This window comes from Festucalex cinctus, chromosome 5 (assembly GCF_051991245.1).
Source record: "Festucalex cinctus isolate MCC-2025b chromosome 5, RoL_Fcin_1.0, whole genome shotgun sequence".
In the NCBI taxonomy this organism is placed as follows: domain Eukaryota; kingdom Metazoa; phylum Chordata; class Actinopteri; order Syngnathiformes; family Syngnathidae; genus Festucalex; species Festucalex cinctus.
The window spans coordinates 5,464,787-5,488,980 of NC_135415.1; the positions used below are offsets into that span (position 1 = coordinate 5,464,787).

The 24,194-nt window shown below is 41.4% G+C and overlaps 2 protein-coding genes across 3 annotated transcripts; one reads left to right on the plus strand and one right to left on the minus strand.

Annotated features, from left to right (window-relative positions):
• Window positions 1-157: 157 nt before the first annotated feature.
• LOC144019204 (neurofilament heavy polypeptide-like) lies at window positions 158-6,112 on the plus strand. Its single transcript, XM_077522116.1, has 5 exons — window positions 158-809; window positions 1,541-1,661; window positions 3,707-3,906; window positions 4,007-4,131; window positions 4,214-6,112. Exons 1-5 carry the CDS (start codon window positions 180-182, stop codon window positions 5,178-5,180), a joined length of 2,043 nt encoding a protein of 680 aa, XP_077378242.1. The 5' UTR covers window positions 158-179; the 3' UTR covers window positions 5,181-6,112.
• A 372-nt stretch (window positions 6,113-6,484) lies between these two features.
• thoc5 (THO complex 5) lies at window positions 6,485-22,388 on the minus strand. Of its 2 annotated transcripts, XM_077522114.1 has the most exons (20): window positions 22,116-22,388; window positions 21,782-21,886; window positions 21,138-21,281; window positions 20,590-20,703; window positions 20,394-20,491; window positions 20,142-20,288; window positions 18,618-18,732; window positions 17,867-17,999; window positions 17,698-17,775; window positions 17,561-17,604; window positions 13,761-13,860; window positions 13,192-13,300; window positions 13,025-13,126; window positions 11,547-11,643; window positions 10,452-10,563; window positions 10,262-10,365; window positions 7,515-7,602; window positions 7,311-7,426; window positions 7,046-7,236; window positions 6,485-6,948 (listed from the first exon to the last, which is right to left on the minus strand). In XM_077522114.1, exons 2-20 carry the CDS (start codon window positions 21,878-21,880, stop codon window positions 6,885-6,887), a joined length of 2,055 nt encoding a protein of 684 aa, XP_077378240.1. In that variant the 5' UTR covers window positions 21,881-21,886; window positions 22,116-22,388; the 3' UTR covers window positions 6,485-6,884. The 2 variants fall into 2 exon arrangements, with proteins under 2 accessions (XP_077378240.1, XP_077378241.1); XM_077522115.1 differs by lacking the exons at window positions 21,782-21,886; window positions 22,116-22,388 and having other exon boundaries at window positions 21,197-21,249.
• Window positions 22,389-24,194: the final 1,806 nt, after the last annotated feature.

Genomic DNA, 24,194 nt, shown 5'->3' on the forward strand with positions numbered 1-24,194 from the left:
TAATAATAACTGGTTGGCATGATAGTCTTAACTAGTGTAAAAAGTTCAAGAACCACTGAAGTATAATTACAGATGGAGGCATTTTGGTGTCTCTTTAAACAACTGTGATGCTGACTCTTGTGACTTTCCCTCCCCTCATATATAAAGCGGGGGCTCCCCCATCTTGCTGCAGTCCCAACATGAGTTTCACCGTGGAGAGCGACTTGTTCGGCCCGAGCGGGCTCCGCAAGGCTCGGCCAGCCTCGATGTCCTCCAGCGGCTTCCACTCCCAGCGCCGCCGCATCACCTACAGCCAGCCGTCTTCCGGGGACAGCTCGGACGCTTTCAACGGGGACATGCCCCGCAGGAGCGAGAAGGAGATCCTGCAGACGCTCAACGACCGCTTTGCCGGCTACATCGACAAGGTGCGCAGCCTGGAGATGCACAACCGCAACCTCGAAGCGGAAGCGGCAGCCCTGCGGCAGAGCCAGAGCGGGCGCACATCGGTGGGGGAGCACTACGAGCGGGAGCTGGACGACCTCCGGGGGCTCATGCGGCAGCTTAGCAGGGAGAAGGGTCGCGCGGTCGTGGAGTACGAACGCCTGGAGGATGACATCCAGCAGCTCCGGGCTCGTCTGGAAGAGGAGGCGCGCACCAGGGAAGAGTTGGACGCGGCCGCGCGGGCTATGAAGAAGTACGTGGACGAGTGCCAGCTGGCTCGACTGGAGCTGGACAGGAAGCTCCGCGCACTGGACGAGGAGGCCGCCTTCCTCAAGAAGAACCACGAGGAAGAAGTGGCCGAGCTCCTCGCTCAGATTCAGGGCGCGCAGGTATAGAAGCAAGAGATGTGCAAGAGTGTAGAACGACTGGGATGCACTAGTATAATGACTAACTTGGTGACCTTTTTCCACTAGGTTACTACCATACATTTCTACATGACGTTTCTGTGCACTAATTAAGACTTAAAGTGAAGTTTTGCTAGTCTGCCTTCCACAACCTTATGCCATTTTTGCACACTAGTAGAACAAATTGGGTGCACTAGTAGTGACATTTTTTAAAGTGCCTTCCACTACATGACACCTAGAGCGCACAATTTGACTAACCATCTCAGACGTGATGCCTTTCACTATTGACTGACATTTCTGTACACTAATAGAATAAATGTCTTACTAGTGATTTTTCACTACCCTATGAGATTTCTGTACAAAAGTAGAATGACTAAGGCACACTATAGCCTGACTAGAGCACACTAGAAAAATGATTGTCTTATGAGTGATGTTTTTTCTCCTACAGTGAACTCTAGTGAGGCAAAACCTTGCACTAGCTAACAACTGTATGCTGCTAGTTCTAATAGTGACATGATAAAATTCATCATTAAAATAAAGTGCTTCTCTAGTACTAGTAGCACACAGATGTTAACTAGTGCATTTTCACGAGTAACTAGTTGTTCTACTTGTGCGTTGAATTGTCTTTCTAGTGAGTACTATGAGTCTGCTAGTACACAGACAATTCAGTGTACATAGGATTTCAAATAAGTGCTCTTACGACTTTTCATATGTAGATGACTTTTGATCTGCGTGACTCAGCCAATGTGGATGTGACGGAAGCCTTGCGAGAGATCCGGGCACAGTTCGACCGACATGCGTCCAAGAACGCCACGCAAGCTGAGGACTGGTTCAAAGGTAAGGTTGGAGAATAAAAGTTCCAAAACATTCTTTCAAGGGCTAAAAGACAGAGGAATTACTAAGGTGTAGGGCTGTTCAACGCCACTTTTTTTCAGTGTATTCAACACTTGAGTAGTAACTGTTACCAAGTACTGATGCCACTAAAAAAACAAAAAAACAAAAAAAAAAACCGACATAATTCTAAAGAAATACCTCGCAATATAGCATTTTCCCTTAAAGGTGGATGATTTAATGGCAATTCTTAATTCTGTTATTTGGCAAATTTCTAGTTGCTGATTTAAAAATGACCACCAGAGGGCAGCCACTAATGATATAGGCCACCTTCGTGAGTACCGGTACCTTAAAATACGGCCCTGGTATTAGTACTCACCCATTCCTACTATAGGTCAACGTCATAGTCCATTTGAACAAATGTGAACAACAAATTTGACATCAGAAGTAATGAGAAATTATGGAAAGCAAATGTTTAAAGGCAGGGTCTACCGTTTTCACTCAGGAAAATGCACTTTATAAATACAGGATGTATAGCCATAAATTCCTTCTGAATCGACACCTCTGGGCTTCTGTTAATGTGTGGTGGTGATTTATTCCTAAGCCTGTATTTTGCCATTTTGTGTTTGTCTTGTCAACAGCGGGACGTTTCTGCTTCTTGTGTGTAAGTGATTCAGTGAAAAAAAAAACAAGCAAAAACAAAACCATGTGTGCTGTCAAGTTGCTGCGGGAGTAACATTACGCAGCCGACAAATTCGCCCGGCCCCGTCTGGCGACAGTGAGTGACACGCCCCCCCGCCACCCCCCGCTCTGTGATTGGCTGGAGGGTTAAACAACTGTCTGTCTAGAATCGTCCCCCTGTTGACAAAACAAACACAAAATGGCAAAATACAGGCTTGGGGGTTAGGAAAAAATCACCACCACAGCTCAGCTCAGAGGTGTTGATTCAGAAGGAATTCATGGCTAAACATCCTGTATTTATAAAGTGCATTTTTTTTTAATTTATTTTTTTTACCTTGAACCTGTCATGACTGGGTCATGCCAGGGTTATGTTTGGGTCATAGAAGGGTTATGCTTACTTTTATGACTAGGGTCATGCAAGGTTTATGCTTACTGTTATGACTAGGGTCATGCAAGGTTTATGCTTACCTTTGTGACTAGAGTCATGTAAGTGTTATGTTTACTGTCATGCAAGGGTTATGTTTGGGTCATGACCGTGAGGTCAAGTGTCTGTTTTGACCGGATGTAATCGGCATCTGGTTTCAACTGGTGATGCGCTATGTGATGTCAGAAGCTATGTGATGTCAGGAATCTTTAATCTCTTTATCTAGTCAACAGCCAATCAGATAATTCCATGTCAGTTACCCACATGTCTAGCCACAACCAATCAGATTGATTTTCTGTCTATATAAGCTGTCTGAGAAATGTGTTTTGTCGGATTATTACCTTTGTTCCTCGGTGCAGATCTCGTTGTTTCTCGTCTAGTCAAGTTTGCTCCACGCCTCTCGATGTGAATAAATAGTTAAAATCTTATTTGTGTCTGCGCTTTGAGATCCAACCTCAGAACATAACAGAACCTAATACTCAACAAATACAGTACAATTGCTTCAAGTTTACTGTCAACTAATCCTTATTTTGGGTGTGGAAAAAAAGCAACGCCAAGTGACTTTCATCTCCTGACGATAACTTGACTAAAGATGCAATATAAGTGTTCGCATTACACAGCCTAGCCTACAAGAAGCATTCAAGTCCTGAAAGGAAAGTCCTGCATACCTTCCCAGTCATTATTTGGAGGGGTGTGTGTCAAGCGTAAGTAATATATACATGATCTGGTGAGAAAAAAAGCATTCTGCTGATCTGTTTGGTACCAAACAGTTGGCAGTATGACCTTGTCTACTGATGTCATGCTGGCTGCAGCAGTGAGGCTCACTCATTCATGAGTGTACACTGAGCACACATACTGTACAGTCAGTAGGAACGCTACAACGTGTGTTTCGTGTAGGATTTGGTAGGTATCGTGTGTGACGCGACCAAACATCGGATTTTTATAGTGCGCGTGGAGCGTCTGACAGATGCGGCCAGATCCAACCAAGATGCCATCCGGGGGACCCAAGAGGAGATCGTGGAATACCGTCGTCAGCTCCAGAGTCGCACCATCGAGCTGGAGACCCTCAAAGGAACCAAGGAGTCACTGGAGAGGCAGCGTATGGAGAGCGAGGACAGACACCAGGAAGACATTGACTCACTTCAGGTAGGATGAATGCAAACTCAGACTTCTCATCCAGAAGGGGAAAAAAAAAGCAACAATTGTACGTTAAATCTGTATGTCATATGATGTGTTCATTCTGCAGGACACCATCAATCATCTGGACTCCGAGCTGAAGAACACAAAATGGGAGATGGCCAGCCAGCTGAAGGACTATCAGGAACTTCTGAATGTGAAGATGGCTCTAGATATTGAAATAGCAGCTTACAGGTTGGTGTCTTGATACAATAATGAATGTCGATCATTCCACATCTGGCGGTAATCGAAGCTACCATGTTGTCTCAAAAAACAGGAAGCTACTGGAGGGAGAAGAGAGTCGTCTTGTGTCAGGAAGTCCCTACTCCTACTTCGATAACAGAATTTCAGCACATCTAAAAGTGAAAGAAGACAAAGTGATTGTTCAAGAGCAGACAGATGAGACTCAGGTCACAGAGGTGACAGAGGAGGCAGAAGACGAAGAAGAAGCTGAGGAAACTAAAGAAGAGGAGGAAGGCAAAAAGGATGAAGAGGCAGAAAACAAAGAAGAGGAAAAGGAGGACAAAAGAGAGGAAGAAGAGATTACAAAATCGCCAGAGAAAGTCCCGAATTCTCCTCGTTCAAAATCTCCACCAAAATCGCCACAGAAAATCCAAAATTCTCCTCAGCCTAAATCTCCCCCCAAATCGCCACCAGCAAAATCTCCCATGGCCAAATCCCCCGCAAAGTCACCCAAATCCAAATCTCCTCCGATCAAATCCCCACGGTCTAAATCTCCCCCTCCCAAGACACCTGAACCTCCGGAGAAGGTAAAGCCAGCTCCGAAAGATGACACTAAAGAGGAGAAAAAAGCTAAGCCCGAGCCTGTAAAAGAGGAAAAGATGGATCCCTCAGTTCAAGAGGAAAAAGTGGGACAACCAGTAAAGGAGAACAAAGAGAAAGAAGCAGAAGATAAAAAAAAGGATGACAAACCCGACGTAAAGAAAGACAGCCAAACAGCTGAGGTGCCAAAGAAGGAAGAAACTCCCAAACCTGCAAAGCCTGCTGAGAACAACACTCCGGCCTCCAAACCTAAAGAGCAGGCTCCTTCCCCGGTTGAGGAGAAGCCCACTCCTCCTAAACCGGCGAAAGCAGAGCCAGAGAAGAAGCAGGAGGAAAAACCTACGCCTAAAGTTGAACCTGAGAAACCAGAGAGCAAGAAACCAGTAGAGAAAAAGGAGACCAGTAAATATGACGACGGAGGGAAGACGGAGACGGACGGTGGCAAAATCTCCTGGCACTGAGTCCAAAGACAGAAAGGAGGAGAAGGCCAATAAATGAAGTTAGTGGAGTAAAAAAAACTATGGGTGAGAGCAGAAAGAATGCTCAAGCATACGCAATCTTTATTTTTATCGTCCTATGTACGCACCATTCATGCTAATGTCTTTAGGCAACACTGGTTAATAAAGCGGAAGTCAACCTTAAACATTTGTTGACAATATGTCATATGTGACCTCACTAGTCTAAACAGGACATTTTGATTAATATTACATTTGTGTAACATGAATTATGCAGCAAAATCCAGCCGTTTTTATCTATCTCAGGGGGCGGCTATTTTACCACTTGCCGTCGACTTAAGACGACATCACAGTTGCACTGGGCTCAGGCAACGACCAATCACAGCTCACCTGTTTTCTGATGCTAAGCTGTGATTGGTTACCTGAGCAACTGTGATGTCATTTTCACTAAACAGCAAGTGGCAAAATGGCCAACTTCTGATATAGTTAAAAACAGCTGGATTATGCTGCTTAACTCATATTCCACGAACACAAGATTAACCAAAATAAAAAAAAATTAAGACTAGTGTGGCTGCATAGAACATATAGTCAATTTTGGGGGGTTGACGTCCCCTGTAAGCTCATTAAGTGAATGTGACAGCTGCCTTTCAATAATAAGTGCATTTACACTGTACCTGCACAAGCCTTCAAGGACAGATGCCAAACTGAACATATTGAGCCCCAAATGTATTTAAATATACTCTCTACAAATATCTATATTATATATGCTATGTTAGAGATTAGTAAAACAGACTTGGATGCTTGTGCACTTTAATGTTTGTCTTCACAGGTGAGACACCTCATTCCTCCGGCCTGCGATGCTCTGACAATACTGTGATGTATAAACCTGCTAAAATATGCAACACTAAACAAAACAAAAATAAAGAATGACAACACTATTTTGTGGCTCAAGTCTGCAGGGGAATCAATCTTACGTTAGCCCGACATGAAGATTCTTTAAAGGAAATGTCAAGTGGGAAAGGTAAATGCTGCATGACTTGCCTGCATTGCAGTGGAAGGAGAAGGGGTGGAGACACTGCACCCGTCCTCACGTCCCGCAAACCACCGTCATGTATAAATGAGGAGCAGTGCAGCATAAAGGCACAATGTCAATTTCCTATTTACTTGCATGTTTCCATCACAGCATCTCTGACACTAACGATAGAAGCTTCAACTGTCTTTCTATAATTAGTTCATAACAGGAAAGCAGTTTTAGTGCTCAATAAATAATTTGTAGGTAATTGTCTTACAAAACAAGACACGCCAATAAAAAAGCTGGGATGTGTGTTTATTATTTATGTTTTGGTGCACTAGCTGACATTGACACAATCCATTCTATATATTAGATGTTAGTGTGAGTAAATGAAAAACAAAGTGTACTTGACTTATTTGTCCTGGATAACCTTTTGTAGCTATATTCAATGAACACAGTGCACACATATCAGACAATGACGAGTAATAGGTGAGCTGACGTTCTATAAATAGAGCAGCAATGACGTGTAGAGAATGGAAATTTCATTCATTCATTCATTCATTCATTCATTCAGACATCCAAAAACAGCCCGACGCCCCCAAGAAAATCTTTTCATTTCTTTAAAAAAATGGTTACAGCTCGACTAAAATACCGCCGTGATGAGCTAAAAATTCACAACAGGAATAACAAGTCAACTTTTAGCGATGACTGAAGAGGCCCAGGGGATGGTTGTATTTGAATGGCTTCAGACGATTTGGACCCCTGGGAGAGAGGGGGGGAGAAAAAAAAAAAAAAAAGACCACACGTCAGATTTAAGTAGACATTAGAGGGTGGGACATTTTATTTTTTTAGTACACACTTGACAGTACGCAGGCACATCTTTTCACGGGGAAACTCCCGCGGTCCTTCCACGCCATCATCCTGTTCTTCAGTCTCCAGGTAGACGTCCAGACAGACGCACAGGCGTGAAATCTGATTGGTCAAGAGCTGGTAGCCCGGACGTGGCCCCTGCAGTTCATTTTTGAACACGTTCACCTCACTCTCCATGGCCTAGACCCAAGAGACATGAGTCAGCGTGTTTTTTTGTGGACAGGACATTAACGATGATTATGAAATGCTTTTACCCGAAGGTTGTCATCTGTGCGACCGCTGCGCTCGCCCTTCCAGTTGAGAGCGAGTGAGAAGAGAGGAGGGATTTCTGGGTAACGGGGATTCAGCACCACTGCAGCCTGGAGACGTGCTACAAATATATTAACAAAAAAATGGGTTATTATTGTTTTGTAAAGAAAAAACAAACAGTCTTTGAATTAAACAATAGAAATGTTTACCTGTGCCTCTTTCAACAATTCCAGAAAAGTACATATCAGTCTCTTTTGCCAGACCAGCATCAGTCACATGACGTGCAAATGTCAGATCCTAGCAGAGAAGTATTATAAAAGACATGAATGGGGGGGAAAAAATACACAAAATGTTGACATCAAGCATTCAAGACACCTGGCCATAAAAATAGATACACTAAAAATACCGTACTGCAAGTATTGTTCCCTATTTGTACAGTCACTTATATGCCTCTTTCTGACATTTTTGGCAATTTTGTGGACAATTAGTGGACATTTTCAGGATTTTTCCTTTTGTTTTTGATTAAAATTTATAGTTACTTTTTGAACGTTTTCTATTCTGCCTTTAATAAATAAATTTTCTTTTTTTGTTTGGATCATTTGTGTGCATTTTATGGTAATTTTAAGGATTTCTTCTTTTGTTTTTGGACATTTTATAGTTACTCAGAAAATTTATTTAAAAAAAGGCAGAAAATAAATTGTTCAGACATTTTTGTTAATGCCAAAGACATGTACCGGTAATTGTCTGCCTTTCATATTTTTTTTTCAGATATTTTATGGTTATTTTTTGAACATTTTGTTTTCTGCCTCTTTTATTCAATTCTGACATTTTTGGCAATTTCATGTACATTTGATGGTAATTTTATCATTTTCCTATTCCTCTTTGGACATTTTATGGTCACTTTTTTTTTAAATTATGAATCACTCAACGCAATACTTCACATTATAAATCTGGAAATTCACTTGGCAGATCCGTTCGGGAAAGGAGGGACTTGCTGTACAGTACTACAAACTGATGTGACAATCAGAGGCATCTTGTGCACGTTTGTTTTGACCAATCACAGAAATGGATGTAAATGTCATCTTTGATCTCGGCTTAGGTTGGGAGGGGGGTATAAAAAAAAAAAACATGAACATCTTTACCAGATAAAAATGCACAAAGCGCCTCTCGCTTTTCAACATTCAACGAGGAAACGGTGAGTAATTCTGCACGAACAGAAATAATTGGAGTGTCCATTCGTCTGTCCCGTTCGTTTCCCCCAGTGTTGGCGCTTCCTGGTTTAGTCACAGCTGCATGTCCCGCCCTAAACGATGTCTAATTGGTACGACAAAAAAAAAAAAAAAAAGAAAAAAAAAAAAAAAGAAAAAAAAAAAAAAAAAAAAAAAACAGTCGCTTGCGTACGTATTAGCGGGAGCAGTCCAAGATGTATTCTCGTATTTATAAACAAATAACGCGAGAATTCGGCTTGCTGGTAATTTTATTACTCTTTTTCTGACAACTTAAAAATTTGGACTGGCATTTTTTTTACGTTTAAATTAGAGATGTCAGTCGATTCAAATTTTTATCGCAATTAATCACATGACTTCAATAATTAACTAACGATTAATCGCATATTTTACATCTCAATTTATATCTAAATTTCCAATAAAATGTACAATTTTTTTCCACCTAATTTAAATATGGTTTTATTTTTTAGTCATTGATAGAGTAATTTCATAACAATTCAATAAAAAAAAGTTAAAATATTCATTGATAATTTCATAACAATTAAAAACAAGTTAAAAAATAAAATAAAATATGTACTGTACTGTAAAACTAAACCAAAGTGTGCCTGATTTTTGGACATTTTTCTGTCACTACAACATGGCATAATTGCATTTGTAAGACAATGGTGACAACTCTGCATTTTTCTTTTCATATTAGTAGCTGCCTAATTTTTAACATGAAGTAACTTGTGAAATTATGCAAATTTTTAAAACTGTAAAATACAACACAGTCCCCACAAACACATGCATTCGCTGATGCTTTTATTTTGTTAAATGAAATAGGATGTGCATTGTAAAATGACAATTTTTTACTGCATAGGAACCAGAAACGATCGATGTGTTCTTTTCATATTAAGAGCTCTATAATTGTAAACAATAAGTAACTTGCGAGTTTCTGCACATTCTAAAATTGTAAAATACAACTTGACACAAATCCTCACAAATATATGCAGTATACTTTAATTTATTACTGCTAAATTGTGTTATAGTGACTCCTTTTCACGACGTTGGACGCTTTTATTATGTTTAGTTCTCGGATGCGCCATGTCGCAGATGAGGCCGCTCTACTGTTACAGCGAATACATCAACACTTTCACTTTCACACTGATGAGATATTTTGTTGAGATGCTGAATAAATAGGCATCACATCTAAAGATAAATAGGCTTGGGCTCACTCCAACTGACAAGACGGCGTCCATCCGGCTCTTTACTCTCACAGGGGTTTGCGAGTGCACATGGACACCTCTTGGTGCTCGGTGCTAACAGCTAACCGAGTGCGTTCTTTCAAAGCAAGGCAAGGGTGGTAGTGGTGAGACAGTCCAAAAGGTCCTCCACGCTACATTCTGCCCCTGAAACTGTGTGTTTTAGCTCCAGTGCATTTCTATTGGGTAGCTTTGACGTGGACGTTTCTACTGCGTGTTGACTGGAATTCCCTGAGTAGAGGCTTTCCAAATAAGGAGCGGTCGTTAATCGAGCGTTAAAAAAATTAGTGCCGTTTAAAGGCACTTTAAGTTAATGAGATAACACGATAATTTTAACACCCATAGTTTAAATAATTCATTTTAAAAAATCGAAATCAATTACCGGTAAATCATACATTACCTAAAAAATAAAAATAAGTATGTTAAAAATATTCATCTCTCCAAATTTTTTTTTTTAGAAATCCACAGGAAGCCATCGCATGCGCATACCATGTACTCCTCATGTGTGATGGTGGTCCACCGAGTTAACCGGGAAATAATCTTGGCCGGAAAGAGGTGCAAACACTCACTGGTGACGGGGATGATGTTGTGCTCTGTGGATAGCAGAACAAACTCAGCCACAATTGAACAGCTCTTCATTAGGACCACTTGTACACGGTCGATAGTCGAGTTACTCTACCTAAAGAGGCAAATTGCTTATGTAGAGCCAAGCGGGACAGGACCCGCCCTCTCAAGAGCTTCATGGTGTTCTCCATGTGGCTAGCACTCAAAGAACTGCCAACAAGCACACCCTGGGGAAACAAGCAAACTTTTTATCAAATTATTATCAGGTCACTTAGGTATTAATTCATAATAGTAAAAAAAAAAAAAATGTCTACTGATTCTGCCTCTGCGGATTAAACACGCCCACTTTCTCAGAGACCTCCATGGGATAGTGACAAAAGTTGCCTTTATCAGCAAACATTCTGTCCAAATGAATTCAAAGCAATCAATTATCCTTCACATTTGCAATGCCAATCCCAGAAAAGGTTCTGGCTGACATTTGTGCTGCTCAACCTAAATATACAAATATTACAGTGGTTGGCATCAGGTACCGGGTTCGTGACGCGCTCAGGTTTTTTTTCCTCTATCCTCTCTTTTCTTCCCTCTCCTCTCCTCTAGGATTTCTTGCGTTTCAAATGTTTATTGAATAATTGATGGCTTGCGTGGCTATTCAGAGGAGTGCTCAAACGCAGAGATCCAGCAGCGGGCTGCAGCAAGCACACCGGGGCGCGGCAACCACACGGGGAGAGGTGGGGTTTTACTGAACCCGGCGTTTTACTTCTGCGTTAGAAAAATGACTAGCAAAACACCTACTATTTCATTTTTAAAAAATTACATCGCCATGGTGTCAAAGTTAAGATTTAATCATTATATGCCTATAGTTAACTGTTGAAGGGCTTAAAATACAGTGATGTAATCCCTTTAAAAAAAAAAATACACAAGGGTTGAGGAACGAACTCGCGAACCTTTAGCTATGTCACCTGAGCTATGCCACTCCTACTGTTTGCTTACATTCACTTTTTTTTTGAGTTACGAAGATTCCAGCTGACACGAGTCATACAATAACACACAGTAGGAGCTTCATGGCTCCAAGTGTAAATTTTACATTGTTTAGAGTGGAACCAAATAGACTCTGTTTAAAGTAAAATTTACTCTACAGAATTCACTGTGTATATGTAACCTGTGCAATACTTGAAACGTCATATGCATACAGTACTGCATATACACGCACCTCTGAGGCATCATTTGGAAAATGCAGCCCTCCAAGATTCTGAACCCACTTGTAGGGATGGCCCAGATCCTCCACATAGTCAGCGAAAGTAACAATCCTGTGGACGTGACCTGACATTTGTTAATTGTAACTAAATTGAAAGGGAAGTCAACACGTAAATTTGGTTTACAATAATATGTTGTATATTCCACTAATCTAAAATCACCAGAATAATATTGCGTTTGTGGAAAAAGTTAAACAGCAAAGTCCACTGGTTTTTATCCATTCTGGGCGGCCATTTTGCCACTGCTGCTGAGTGAAAATGAGTGTGTGATGGTCGTTATGGTCGTTACCGGTCATTTTCAGCAGTGGCAAAATGGCCGCCCCTTGTGACACATAAACTCTTTGACTGCCAGCCTTTATATATATATATATATATATATATATATATATATATAAAAAAAAAAAAAATAAAAAAAAAAGACCACCTCATAGAGCCAGCTGTTTTAGAGCATTTTGACTGATGTTTCAAAGCACACAGAAAATTGTGTGTTAGGACTATGCGAACACAGAGTAGTCACTGCCATCTAATGGCCATAGTTAGTCGTTACAGTACGGCCTCAGTTTAAAACTGACCACCGCTGTCCAAGGCTTTACTCTGTAAATTACCATGGCTGGGTCTAAAACATCAATATATATCGAATCTATATTCCTTTTCATAGCCCAATATCGATTCATAAAACCATGAGTCGATACTTTTAATTTTTTTTTTTTTTACCGTGTAAATTAATGTGCCAAATAGGGCCCGACCGATGAATAGGCCGCCGATTACAATTGGCCGATTATTGGTCTTTAAACATCGGCCAAAACAATCAGACAATTGAGCTAAAGGCTGATTATTTTCCCCTTAAAACGTTATCAAAGAAAGCCGAAGTTTCCGACACTATGAAAGTACCCTAAATGCACCATTTTGCTTGCGTAGCATTAGCAACTAGCAAGTGTGTACGCATGTTATTCTGTTGTCACGAGGCGTCCTTCAAGCTGTTTAATGACACCGCACTTGGAGTTAACACTAAAACTAAATACACAATGTTAAGAATTACATCCACTGTATATTTAAATACAAAATAAGTTTCGTTTTTAAAATGTCGCTAGCCTAGTGCAAACAGGAAGTTAGCAAATGGCAACAGGAAGTTAGCATCGACTTCGGGAGTGTTTTTCCTTCAAATAATGAATCGAATCATGCCCTTCTGAATCTAATCGAATTGATTTTGGAAATCTGAATCGATACCCAGCCCTAATTAAAAGCGTAGTTTTCGGGAATTCCCGTCAGTGGTGTTATATGGTCGGGTTGTACGGTTCAGGAATTCCCGAACCTGGCAGACAAAGAGTTAAAAACAGGCGGATTTTGCTGCTTAACTCATATTCCACATTTTTTTGTTGACTTCCCCTTGAAATATTTGCTACACATCTGGCAAAAACTTCCATTGCCTCCTTACCCAACTTTATCAAACTGGTAACGGTTGGCTGGATTGGGAGTTTCTCTTCCACTATCATTGGCGTACAGGCAGCTTAGAAGTGTCTCAGATTTGACCAGCTCCCTGTGAATGGCATTATTAGTACCCGAGACGCGAAGGCTTAAGCATCTTCACAGACTTGCACATACCCTGCACTGATGGCTGTGGTGAGGTCAGTGGATGCAGAAATCTTAGCTTTGACTGTCATGATGTTGAGATTTATCAGGTAGTAGAAGTATAGATTGAGGACGCTGCCATCTGCAAAAATACTTAATCTGATAGGTTGTCCCGCGACAAATAGTGCATTCAGAGTGCAAAACAGGATGTGGTTGTGATGGAGCAAATGGGAGTCATGGTGACCTCCGCGACATATGAAATGATGTGTGAAGCTGGCAGAAGACAGCTGGTCAGTGGGAGCTCAGCACAGGTTGGCAAAGAGCCCTCATGAGAAAAAGTGCTTACAGCGCCTTGAAATGCTGCAGAAGCACAAATGTGAGCACACCTCTCTCCTCCCCTTCAGCTACGCAAAGCCTGCAATGCAGCTTGCTCCGTGTTCCTTTAGTCACCAGCAGAGGGAACACAAGATTCACAATATCCCCACCACATACAATTCGTTCTGCAAATGTGTGATTTTAAATGTGTTGTGCTCATTGAATATGCAGCTGCCATTTTGTGTGGACTTGACATTTCAAGCCGCCAATAATGAGAAATGAGTTACCTTTACACGTGAGGTCAAAAGAGAGGGACAGCGGGTGCCTCTTGAGCATCTCACGTCTTTTGTCATCCAGCTGGCCGCCGGCAGTTGGCCGTCTCCTTTTCTATAAAGGGAAAAATGTGGTGCATTTTAGGGACAGACCGATTATCGGCCGGGCCGATTATCGGTGCCGATATTTGGCATGTTGACAAATATCGGCATCGGCCTTTTTACGAATTTGAAGGCCGATTAAAGCCGGAATCTCATTGAGAAGAGAATGCTTGCGAACATAGAGCAAATTTTATGTTTTCATCAGGATTTGTAAGATGTTCACAGACACTTTTTACTTGTTGCAAAGACATTTTTAACATATTCAGACAGTTTGTCACTGTCTGCGAAGATCTTTTGAACTCTGACGAAAACCCAAAATTAGATACATTTAATTTTGCATACATGTGTCACTGCTGACACTGGGAAGTCCTAACAAAAATAAAAAATAAAAAATTATGTTGAAATTTTGGAAAACTTTATTGACAGAAAACTTTAGAAAACTATTTATTTATTCACTGCAAACACTGGGAAGTCCCAACACTTTTTATTTCATAAAAAATAATTAAAAAAATACATTTAGAAATTGTTGAAATTTTGGAAAACCCTATTTACAGTACAAAACTATTTATTTATTTACTGCAAACACTGGGAAGTCCCAACACTTTTTAATTCATAAAAATAATAATAATAATAAAAAATGAATACATTTAGAAATTATGTTTAAATTTTGGAAAACTTTATTTACAGTAGAAAACTATTTATTTATTTACCAGTTCGTACTCTACAGGAGGGTGAGATCCCCTCATCCGCCGTGAGTAAGATGGATGGAAAAGCCAATTCATTCATCAGAAAGTGTCTGGGACTGCCACGGTGCCTTTCTGAGACGGGCCTCTTTGGGAAGAACGCACTGCAGTTGCCCCTGCAGTCTATCAGTTTGGGCTACATGCAAGAGAAGTCCAGGCTGGTTCTCGAGCTAAGAGAGTCCACTGATCAGTCAGTGAGGAACGCCAACGCCAAGGTTCCTACTGGCCGAAAGTGGAACGCCCAGTCTGAGGTTGACCAAGCTGTCAATAGGCTGCATCACCAAGAGATCCTGGGCAGAGTCTCGGCAGGAAGAGCAGGCCTAGGATGGGGAGAAGCACCACTGTTCTGGTCCAAGGCAAACCGCAAGGAGCAAAAGAAGATGGTCGTGGCGGAGGTGGCAAGGAAGGAGGAGGAGTGCTACAAGATCAAGGCCGTGTCACAGGGCCGACAAGGAAGCTGGACAACATGGGAGGGAGTTGTCAACCGAAACATCAGTTGGTCCGACCTGTGGAAGATCCCACAGGCAAGGATCAGCTTCCTCATTCGTGCAACTTATGATACGCTTCCCTGTCCTCGTAACCTTCACCATTGGTTCGGCAACGAGGAATATTGCTCACTCTGCAGCGCTCCCAACGCAAGCCTCCAGCACATCTTGTCGGGCTACAAGACTGCATTCTCTCAGGGGCGCTATAGATGGCGCCATGACCAGGTCCTGAGGAAGCTAGCTGAGGTGCTGGAGGGGTGTCGACAGGGCTGCAAAGAATCACCATCGGCAGAGAACCTTACCAGCTTTGTCACAGAAGGGGGGCAAAGGTACACCAGGCCAAGAAACATCACATGGCCCTTTCCCCCCGGCCATGAGTGGGACATGAGGGTTGACCTCAACAGGCAGCTCCGGTTCCCCACAGAGATCACCACTACGTCTCTGCGCCCTGACATCGTAGTGTGGTCCACCGAGGGAAAAGTGGTTCACCTCATCGAGCTGACTGTACCAGCAGAAGGGGGGATCGAGGCTGCATTTGAGCACAAGAAGGCCAAGTACTCAGAGCTGGCTGCTGAGTGCCGGGAAGTAGGCTGGAAGACCACCATCTACCCAGTAGAAGTAGGCTGCCGAGGCTATGTGGGGCTGTCTGCCACACGCCTCTTGAGGGATGCAGGAGTGACTGGAGGAAAGCTCCGAAAGGCAATAAAAGAGCTGGCAGAGGAGGCAGAGAAAGGCAGCTTTTGGCTCTGGCTGAGGAGGAAGGACAGGAGCTGGGGAAAGAGCTAACCCCGACATCAGCTGCAGGGCTGACAGGGAGACGTCCCTGTCACTGCTCTGCCACCAGGAGACGTTCCAGGATTAAAGGGGCGAAACGTCAATGACTGGTGGTTCCTGGCTGATGACCCTGCAGCTGACCCATGGGCACCGGAGGAGGTGCGACAGGCAGCAATGCCAAGCAGGAAATAACATCAACCTGTACATTAACCGATTTATTCACTGCAAACACTGGGAAGTCCCAACACTTTTTAATAAATAAAAAATAAAATAAAATAAATTTAGAAATTATGTTGAAATTTTGGAAAACTATTAAGAGTATAAAACTATTTATTTATCCACTGTAAACGCTGGGAAGTCCCAACATTTTAATTCATAAAAAAAAAATAATAAAAAAAATAAATTTAGAAATTATGTTGAAATTTTGGAAAACTTTATTTACAGTAGAAAACTAATCACTGCAAACACTGGGAAGTCCCAACACGTTTTAATTTATAAAAAATATAATACAAAAAAATTAATTTAGAAATCCATCCATCCATTTTCTTGACGGCTTATTCCTCACAAAGGTCGCGGGGGGTTCTGGAGCCTATCTCAGCTGGCTTTGGGCAGTAGGCGGGGTACACCCCTGGACTGGTTGCCAGCCAAATTGCAGATGAATTTAGAAATTATGTTGAAATTTTGGAAAACTTTACAGTAGAAAACTATGTATTTACTTGCTTAGTTTTGAATTTAGCTTAACACATGCTGATGACCCTGGAAGTTCCCTACAATTTCTTCAATTTCTGTTAAAATATTTAATTAAACAAAGCTGTCTATTGTTTATATGTTTAAAATTAAAAGTAAAGTTTTTTTACGCTATTATTTTCTCCTTTACTGCAAATGAATAATCGGCTTGAAATATCGGTTATCGGCCTCCTTGACGACTAATAATCGGTATCGGCATTGGCCCTGAAAAAAACATATCGGTCTATCACTAATACATTTACATAAATAGTAGGGATGTCAAAGTTAAAGTGTTAATAGATTAATTAATCACAGAAAATTGTCGCATTAATCACGTATTAATGCATATTAATCGCACTATTTTTTTTTGACCGCACTTGAGCCTTGAACGTAACCGCGGATGGTTACATCGAAGGCTGCGCAGGTCAGTGATTAGGTCAATGCATGGCGTTTCCTACGCCTGTTGTTGCAAAATGAGCGGGGTGACTCCAGTTGGTGCTCGGTGGTAAATTTCGCTTTAAAAAACACCCCGATGGGACTTTAGATAAAACAAAAGTAATTTGTGTTTAATTAATAATTGCTGAATTGCACCCAATTGATATGATGCCGTTACATTTTGAGCAATACACGCATGCATGCAATTGCATACATGCATTTAATTAATGTTTGCAAATGACATTCAGATAATAAAATGCGTTAATGTCAAAATATTACGGTATTTTGTATTTATTTTATATTACGCAAGTAATTTAGCTGATTAATCGTGATTAATCAAAATTAAAAAGTGTGATTAATCAGATTAAAAATTTTAATCGTTTGACAGCACTAATAGTATTTCACGCAACATCCCTCATCTGGCACTTATTTTGTTAGAGGAAATCGGTCAATAGTCCTTCGCCGTCACTTGTCTGTCCTCAGTTTTACAGTGGAGGAGATGGACGTGTGCGCGTGGGTGGTGGAATTTTTTCTCGGATGAGCCACTCACCGTTTTTTCCTGCTCCTCTTCTGCATCAGAGTCGCTGTCATCATCTATGTGACATAGAACGAATGCAATGTATATTTTCTTGTTTAGTTTGTGAATAACTGGCACACGAAGACAAGCATACGTTTTCATGCCCTCACCTTGAGAATCCTCTGGAGGTTTGGACATAGCTTTGGCCTCATCTACATCCCCGCTGATTGACACGCTCAGGTTTTTGTCTGGATGATAACATCAAATCCGTCAGAGTAGATATGAACGGATATAAAACAGGGTGGGCTGGAATCCACTGTGTCAGAAAAGCTTTCTCACCGCATGCTTGGCCGTATGCATTGGCTTGAACAAAAAGGACATAGAGGGGTGGTGGCAGGTGCTGTGCAATCTCTGTGTGTTTCTGTGTCTGTTCGACGGGCATAGCAAGGTACTCTTGCACTGGGAGGGAGGCCTTTGTAAACGAGAGGGAGCAAAAATCAAAGATATAGAAATTAGTGTTGTTCCCATACCGTTTTTTGGCCCACGATACCCATTCCGATACCCAGCTTTGCAGTATCGGCCGATACCGATACCTCAGGTTTTTTTCCCCCAACACGAAAAAAGCTGTCCTGCCATTGGTTCAGAGCATTCAAGGGCCAATAGGATATCTTAGATCAGCATGCAGTGAGCATGTCACATATCAGTGAATGCCGTGCACGAGCAAGACATAAGATGCTGCATCCAAAATCCTATATAGCTTTGGAATTAATGGTATTGGCACTTTACTTGCGAGTAGTCACCGATACCGATACCACTGTTTTAATGTAGTATCGGCGCGTCTGCCGATACCAGTATCGTTATTGGAACAACACTAATAGAAATACAAAAAAAATTTAGCTACACAACTAAATATTGTGTTTGTCAAATGGAAACATTTTCTTAATTTGTCAATTATGGTAAATGTTTTTATGGAATTTCATCTCAATGTAAAGTTCTTTTAAAAAATGTACAATGTATGTAAACTTAAAGTAATTTCATTGGAAAATATATATTATAATAATAAAGTCTCAGCTGCCGATGTAGTTTATACCTGCATTATGGCATTCAGGCCGGGCTGCAAGTTCTTTAGGTGTTCCTTCTTGACCTCAATACTCTTCTGGATTTTCTCCTTGGTGGCCTGAGACTCTTTGTATGTCTCTGCCAACCTACATCAATCAATAAATATGCTTTCAGTAGGGATGTAACGATATCCAAACACCACGATATGATATTATCACGATATGAAGGTCACGATACGATAATTATCATGATATTGTTGGGGGGGGGGGGCTATTTAAAAAAGATCACAATATTGTAAAAAAAAAAGAAAAAAAAAGCTCATTCTTTAAAAAAAAAAAAAAAAAAAAAAAAAAAAAGCACAATACTGTGCTTTTATACATAACAGCAATGCATATAAACCACCTACAATCTCTAACAATATTGAGGCGCTTACCGTATTTTCTGCACTATAAGGCGCACCTTCAATGCATGACATATTTTCAAACTTTTTCCATATACAAGGTGCACCTCACTATAAGGCGCACCGCATTATAAGGCGCACCTTCAATGAATGGCATATTTTAAAACTTTTTTTCATATATAAGGCGCTACAGTAGAGACTGGGGTTACGTTATGCATCCATTAGATGGTGCTGCGCTAAAGGGAACGTCAACAAAACAGTCAGATAGGTCAGTCAAACTTTATTAATAGATTACAAACCAGCTTTCTGACGACTCCATTCACTCCCAAAATGAATAAACACCTGTTTTATTATTTGCTCTGAGGTAAAGTATTAGTATTAGCTAGCGATCCAAGATGGCGGGATCTTCTGCGCATGCGCGTCACCGATTGTGCAGGGTCATCGATAGCGTCTTTACAGCGAGACCTGTTGCGGCTCAATATTGATCCATATATAAGGCGCACTGGATTATAAGGCACATGGTCAGCTTTTGAAAAAATTGAAGGCTTTTAGGTGCGCCTTATAGTGCGGAAATTACGGTACTTACTTGCTAATGCAAGCACGCATTGATCGCTTCACAAGCAAATTAGGTTCCCCTTCATCTGACAATTAGCATAGACTTTAAACAAAGAAGGCCAAAACATCCCTAATGAAAATCAAATTGCACTTATAAACTAGCCACCAGAGAGTGCTAGAACTGCACAAATGGAAATCAAACTGACTTTTTTAACAGATGTGTTCCCTTTAAATATTGTGAACATGACGACGACGATATTGTGGCAGTTTTAATATTACGATATTGCCGTTATCGTTACATCCATAGCTTTCAGTATGCTATGCAGAACATCTAGGGCAGGGGTCTCCAAGTTCGGTCCTCCACAGCCCCTATCCAGCCTGTTTTCCATGTTTCTCTCCACTAACACACCTGATTCATGATCGGGATCATTACAAGGCTTCTGCAAAGCTTGCTGATTAGCTGATCATTAGATTCAGCTGTACCGAAGGACGGAGACAGTGAAAACAGGCTGGATAGGGGCTCCCGAGGACCGAACTTGGAGACCCCTGATCTAGGGTATTGTGCATTAACCGAGTTGTGGTGCACGAAAGTTGGAGTACCTTTTCCTCTGTTCAAGCTCCCAGTCTAATCGTGCCAGTGTGAGCTGGTGCGGATCATTCTTCGTAAGTTGCGGTCTGGAAATCACCTCCGGTGCATCCTTGTAAAACTCTTCTTCACTCACGAGGTCTATTTCCTCATGCTTAGACCTGGGACGACAACAAAAACGCTTATTATTCGGCAAGTCGTATTTCTAAAGAGGTAAGCCAAAAAGTCATAGTAAGAATAACACTTTATATTTTAACTTAGCGTACTTAAACTCCAAGCATTTGCTGATTTCCTTCTGAAGATGCAGAACTTCATACAGAAGATTCTGCAACTGGAGGTGCAGCACATCCACTTTCTGCTTTGCCTGTTGGACAAAAATAAAGCCTTGACATTTATGTTCACCACCACACCGCATAACATTGATCAAAATGTGTACTTAAGTACTTTGATCAATGTGCTTACCTCATGGGTCTGGTCTCGGCCTTTTTTGAGCCGCATGTGAGCCAGACGGTTGAGTTTTTTCAGAGTCATAAAGTGGTTACAGCTCTGCAAGCGTCTCTGTTCTATTTCAGAAGACTGCAAGAAACATCACCAGTAAGTTGCCTTTGCAGGGTTTAAAAACCCCCAAAACAAAACATTGTTGTCCTCCCGAATGATGCGTGTTGATGACAAACTTATTTTTTCCGGCTTTGCCACCCAGTGCAGACAAACAACATGGGTCGTGTGAAATAGTTACAGTACACTATCTTAATCTAAGTTGTGGGAATGTTAAAAAAAATAATTAAAAAAAATGGATAGCTGCAGTTTGGACAGCACTAATTTAAGCCATACAAACAAAGAAATCTGAATTGGGAATAATTTGGAACTGGAATTTAAATGTGGAAGCAGAATTATTCAAATTCAAACGCTGCATACAAGTTCTAAGTTAGAAAAAGTATGCATAATTGTATTAACAAAGTACATTTGACCAGCAACCCACAACGAACTGGTGAAGTGAATATATATCTCACCCCCTCTTTTGCCCCACTGGCTTTGAGTTTCTGTATTTCACCCATCAGAGTGGCCAAACCTTCACATGATTCCTTAAACTGGCGAAAGTCCTCTTCATGGTCCCGGCCATCAAGCTCCACCTCCTCATTATAGACACGCACATCCTAGAAATACAAATATAAATACACAAATGAGTAATTTTTACAGGGGATTTGCGGTGGGGTGGGGGGGAATACAATTTCCTCTTTGAATTCTTATTTTCGTTAATGGAGCTACTCTTAATTGATCAATTTGCTTATTATCTTTACCAGATTTTGCTTTCAGAAAGGCACATCTTATACACAAGAAGTAAAAACTCACAGCGTTAACTGCGTATGTTAATCAGTTAATTTCCTGATTAGCCGACATCCGACATTGAAAAGATATAATAGTGTAAGTATATTTTATTTGATTTAGTCTACCTTTTCTTTCTTTTCTTTTTTTAATACAAATTATATAAATACTTGTCTGAAAGTACGAAACCACGCCCCAGTTGTTGTGAAACGATCATTTGCGAAATACAAAAGCGCCAAGCCAAATAACCATGTGCGGTATCAGCACGTAAAAAAAACAAATGCAAATTGAAATCTATAGTACAAAAAGTTGCTGAGCTCGTTTTGGTTACCTGTTGGTCTCCGTCAACTCTGCCTCGCTTCACCTCAGGAGTTACTGCGTCGTTCCGAAGAACCTTCGCCTTTCTCTTTTTCAGTGCGTCTGAAGACATTTGTAGCTGTAAAGGATCGGCTATTATGTTAGTGTGGGAAACAGAATCATTTTGTACTATATTCATGTGCCACGTATTTTCATGCTAATAATGCTGCGACCGCTAGGCTAGTTAGCTAGCACAATCGCTTTTGCAGGCGCGCGTTTCTCCGCTTTTTAGCCTTTTGATCACAACATTAACGGTGTAATAAGCCAGCCATCTGTCACACTGTTAAGACTCACACACACTTATGTACCTTTATGATGTCCAAAAATGTGAAGGCGAAATCTCAATATCAACGTTCCGGAATCAATGGATGGAACTGCGCGCCGGATGCCGACCAACGGAAGCTTCGCGGTGCCAAAGTTCCCAAAATCGAAAACTGGCCTCTACTGCCACCTCCAGTAAACTCATTGGCGGTAAACTTCTTCTTCTTCTTTCGGCTTTTCCCTTCAGGGGTCGCCACAGCGAATCAGAGAAAGGGCTCGCGCATTTAGCGGCAGCGGCAGCTGTCGTGGCTTCGGTGACGTCACTTCCGCTTATGCCGCGGCACCAGCGCGGCATCACGTACGTCACTTCCGCTTATGTCGCGGCGTCGGTGCTGCTGTTGCCTTTCCTCTTTCTCTCGCGGCCATGTCGCGACTCCATTCGACTTGGTGCCGCTGCCATTACTCATTGTATGCATTTATAAATGGATTACGAGGCTTTTTGTGTGTGTTTGTTTTGTTTAGTCACTTTGCTAAACACTTCACTTCCTTATTTTCGATGTTTTTTTTTGTTTTTTGTTTTTTAATTATTATTATTTATTTAAGTGTTATTTAAGTGCTCTGGAAATTAAGTTGAATTAAGGTATTGCACTCCATCATTAGCAATCACTTCCGTGGACCGGTCCATTTTTGGAACGGTGCCAGGGAGATGCCAATCCGCCATTGTGACACGGCTCAATATACTGAGCTGCATATAATACTGTATAGCCGACAAACCGTTCACGCCGGCGCAAGCCGTTGAAGCCACAGAGCTGTCAGCTATCCAGTATTACATACAGATCAGTGGCCCAGCGGACCAGCCGCAGCCGCCGTTGTGGCATCTCCAGATGCCACAATGGCCGACAGGAATAGGACCATATTTGGATGTCAGTGTTTTTTTTTTGTTTTTTTTAAATCAATCTTTATTGTACAAATGTTTTAAACATACACATCTATATGAAAAACAAATATATACATGTGCGATACGTGACGAAAAAGGTTAATGATGTTTGAAATATATTAGATAGATAGATAGATAGATAGATAGATAGATAGATCATGGGTTCTCTCTCTCTCTCTCTAGTGTGCACAATGTGACCAATGATGTCCTGCTTGAGTATTTGTAATTTCAGAGTTCAATCAATTGTTTGAAAACGTATCTCATTCATATCGTACATATTTGTTTATAAATGTGTCATTGCATGTCATTCCTGTGTAAGTCACAAGATGTTGCTGTTGCATTTGACATGTTGCCTTCGCTCAACAGAGTGCATTACTTGTCTCATCTTGGCTGTACTGCATTGTATTCTGTGTTCAATAATAATAAACCACCTAACACAAAAAAAACAAAAAAAATTCGTGGACCGGTCCATATTTGGAACGGTGCCAGGGAGATGCCACAATGGCGGACGAGCCGCAGCCGCCATTGTGGAATCCAAATATGGTCCTATTCCTGTCGGCCATCTATCTATCTATCTATCTATCTGTCTGTCTGTCTGTCTATATATTTCTACAGCGTTAACATTTTTCGTAACGTATCGCACATGTATATATTTATTTTTCATATAGATGTGTATTTTGAAACATTTGTACAATAAAGATTGGTTAAAAAAACAACAACACGTTGGCATCCAAATATGGTCCTATTCCTGGAGATGCCACAATGGCCGACAGGAATAGGACCATATTTGGATACCACAATGGCGGCTGCGGCTCGTCCGCCATTGTGGCATCTCCAGATGCCACAATGGCCGACAGGAATAGGACCATATTTGGATTCCACAATGGCGGCTGCGGCTCGTCCGCCATTGTGGCATCTCCCTGGCTGACACGTAGCGAGGAGGTAGGACTCAGACGCAGAGTGTAAGTTGGCCAACAAGGCTGCAGCTTTAATGGATCGAACCAAAAAACACCTCTCAAAGAGGGAAAAAAGGCAGAACAAAAAGAGCTCCAAACTGGAGATAAAACAAGGGCACTCAAAAACAGGGACAACTAAAGGCGCTCCGCTAGGGAGGAAAACAAGGGGCAAACTAAGGGCGCAAGACAAGGCAAGGCAAGACATAGAACAAGGACTGTGGATCAAGGACTGT

Bases quoted from the DNA above. Each gene is read 5' to 3' on its own strand.
- thoc5 (XM_077522114.1), bottom strand. From the start codon at position 21,880: ATGTCTTCAGACGCACTGAAAAAGAGAAAGGCGAAGGTTCTTCGGAAC. The intron at 7,603-10,261 runs GTATGCGCATGC...CTTCTCTGCTAG, and splicing joins TCACACATGAGGAGTACATG to GATCTGACATTTGCACGTCA. The intron at 7,237-7,310 runs GTAAAAGCATTT...TCTTGGGTCTAG, and splicing joins GCACAGATGACAACCTTCGG to GCCATGGAGAGTGAGGTGAA.
- LOC144019204 (XM_077522116.1), top strand. From the start codon at position 180: ATGAGTTTCACCGTGGAGAGCGACTTGTTCGGCCCGAGCGGGCTCCGC. The intron at 1,662-3,706 runs GTAAGGTTGGAG...GGATTTTTATAG, and splicing joins AGCTGAGGACTGGTTCAAAG to TGCGCGTGGAGCGTCTGACA. The intron at 3,907-4,006 runs GTAGGATGAATG...TTCATTCTGCAG, and splicing joins AAGACATTGACTCACTTCAG to GACACCATCAATCATCTGGA.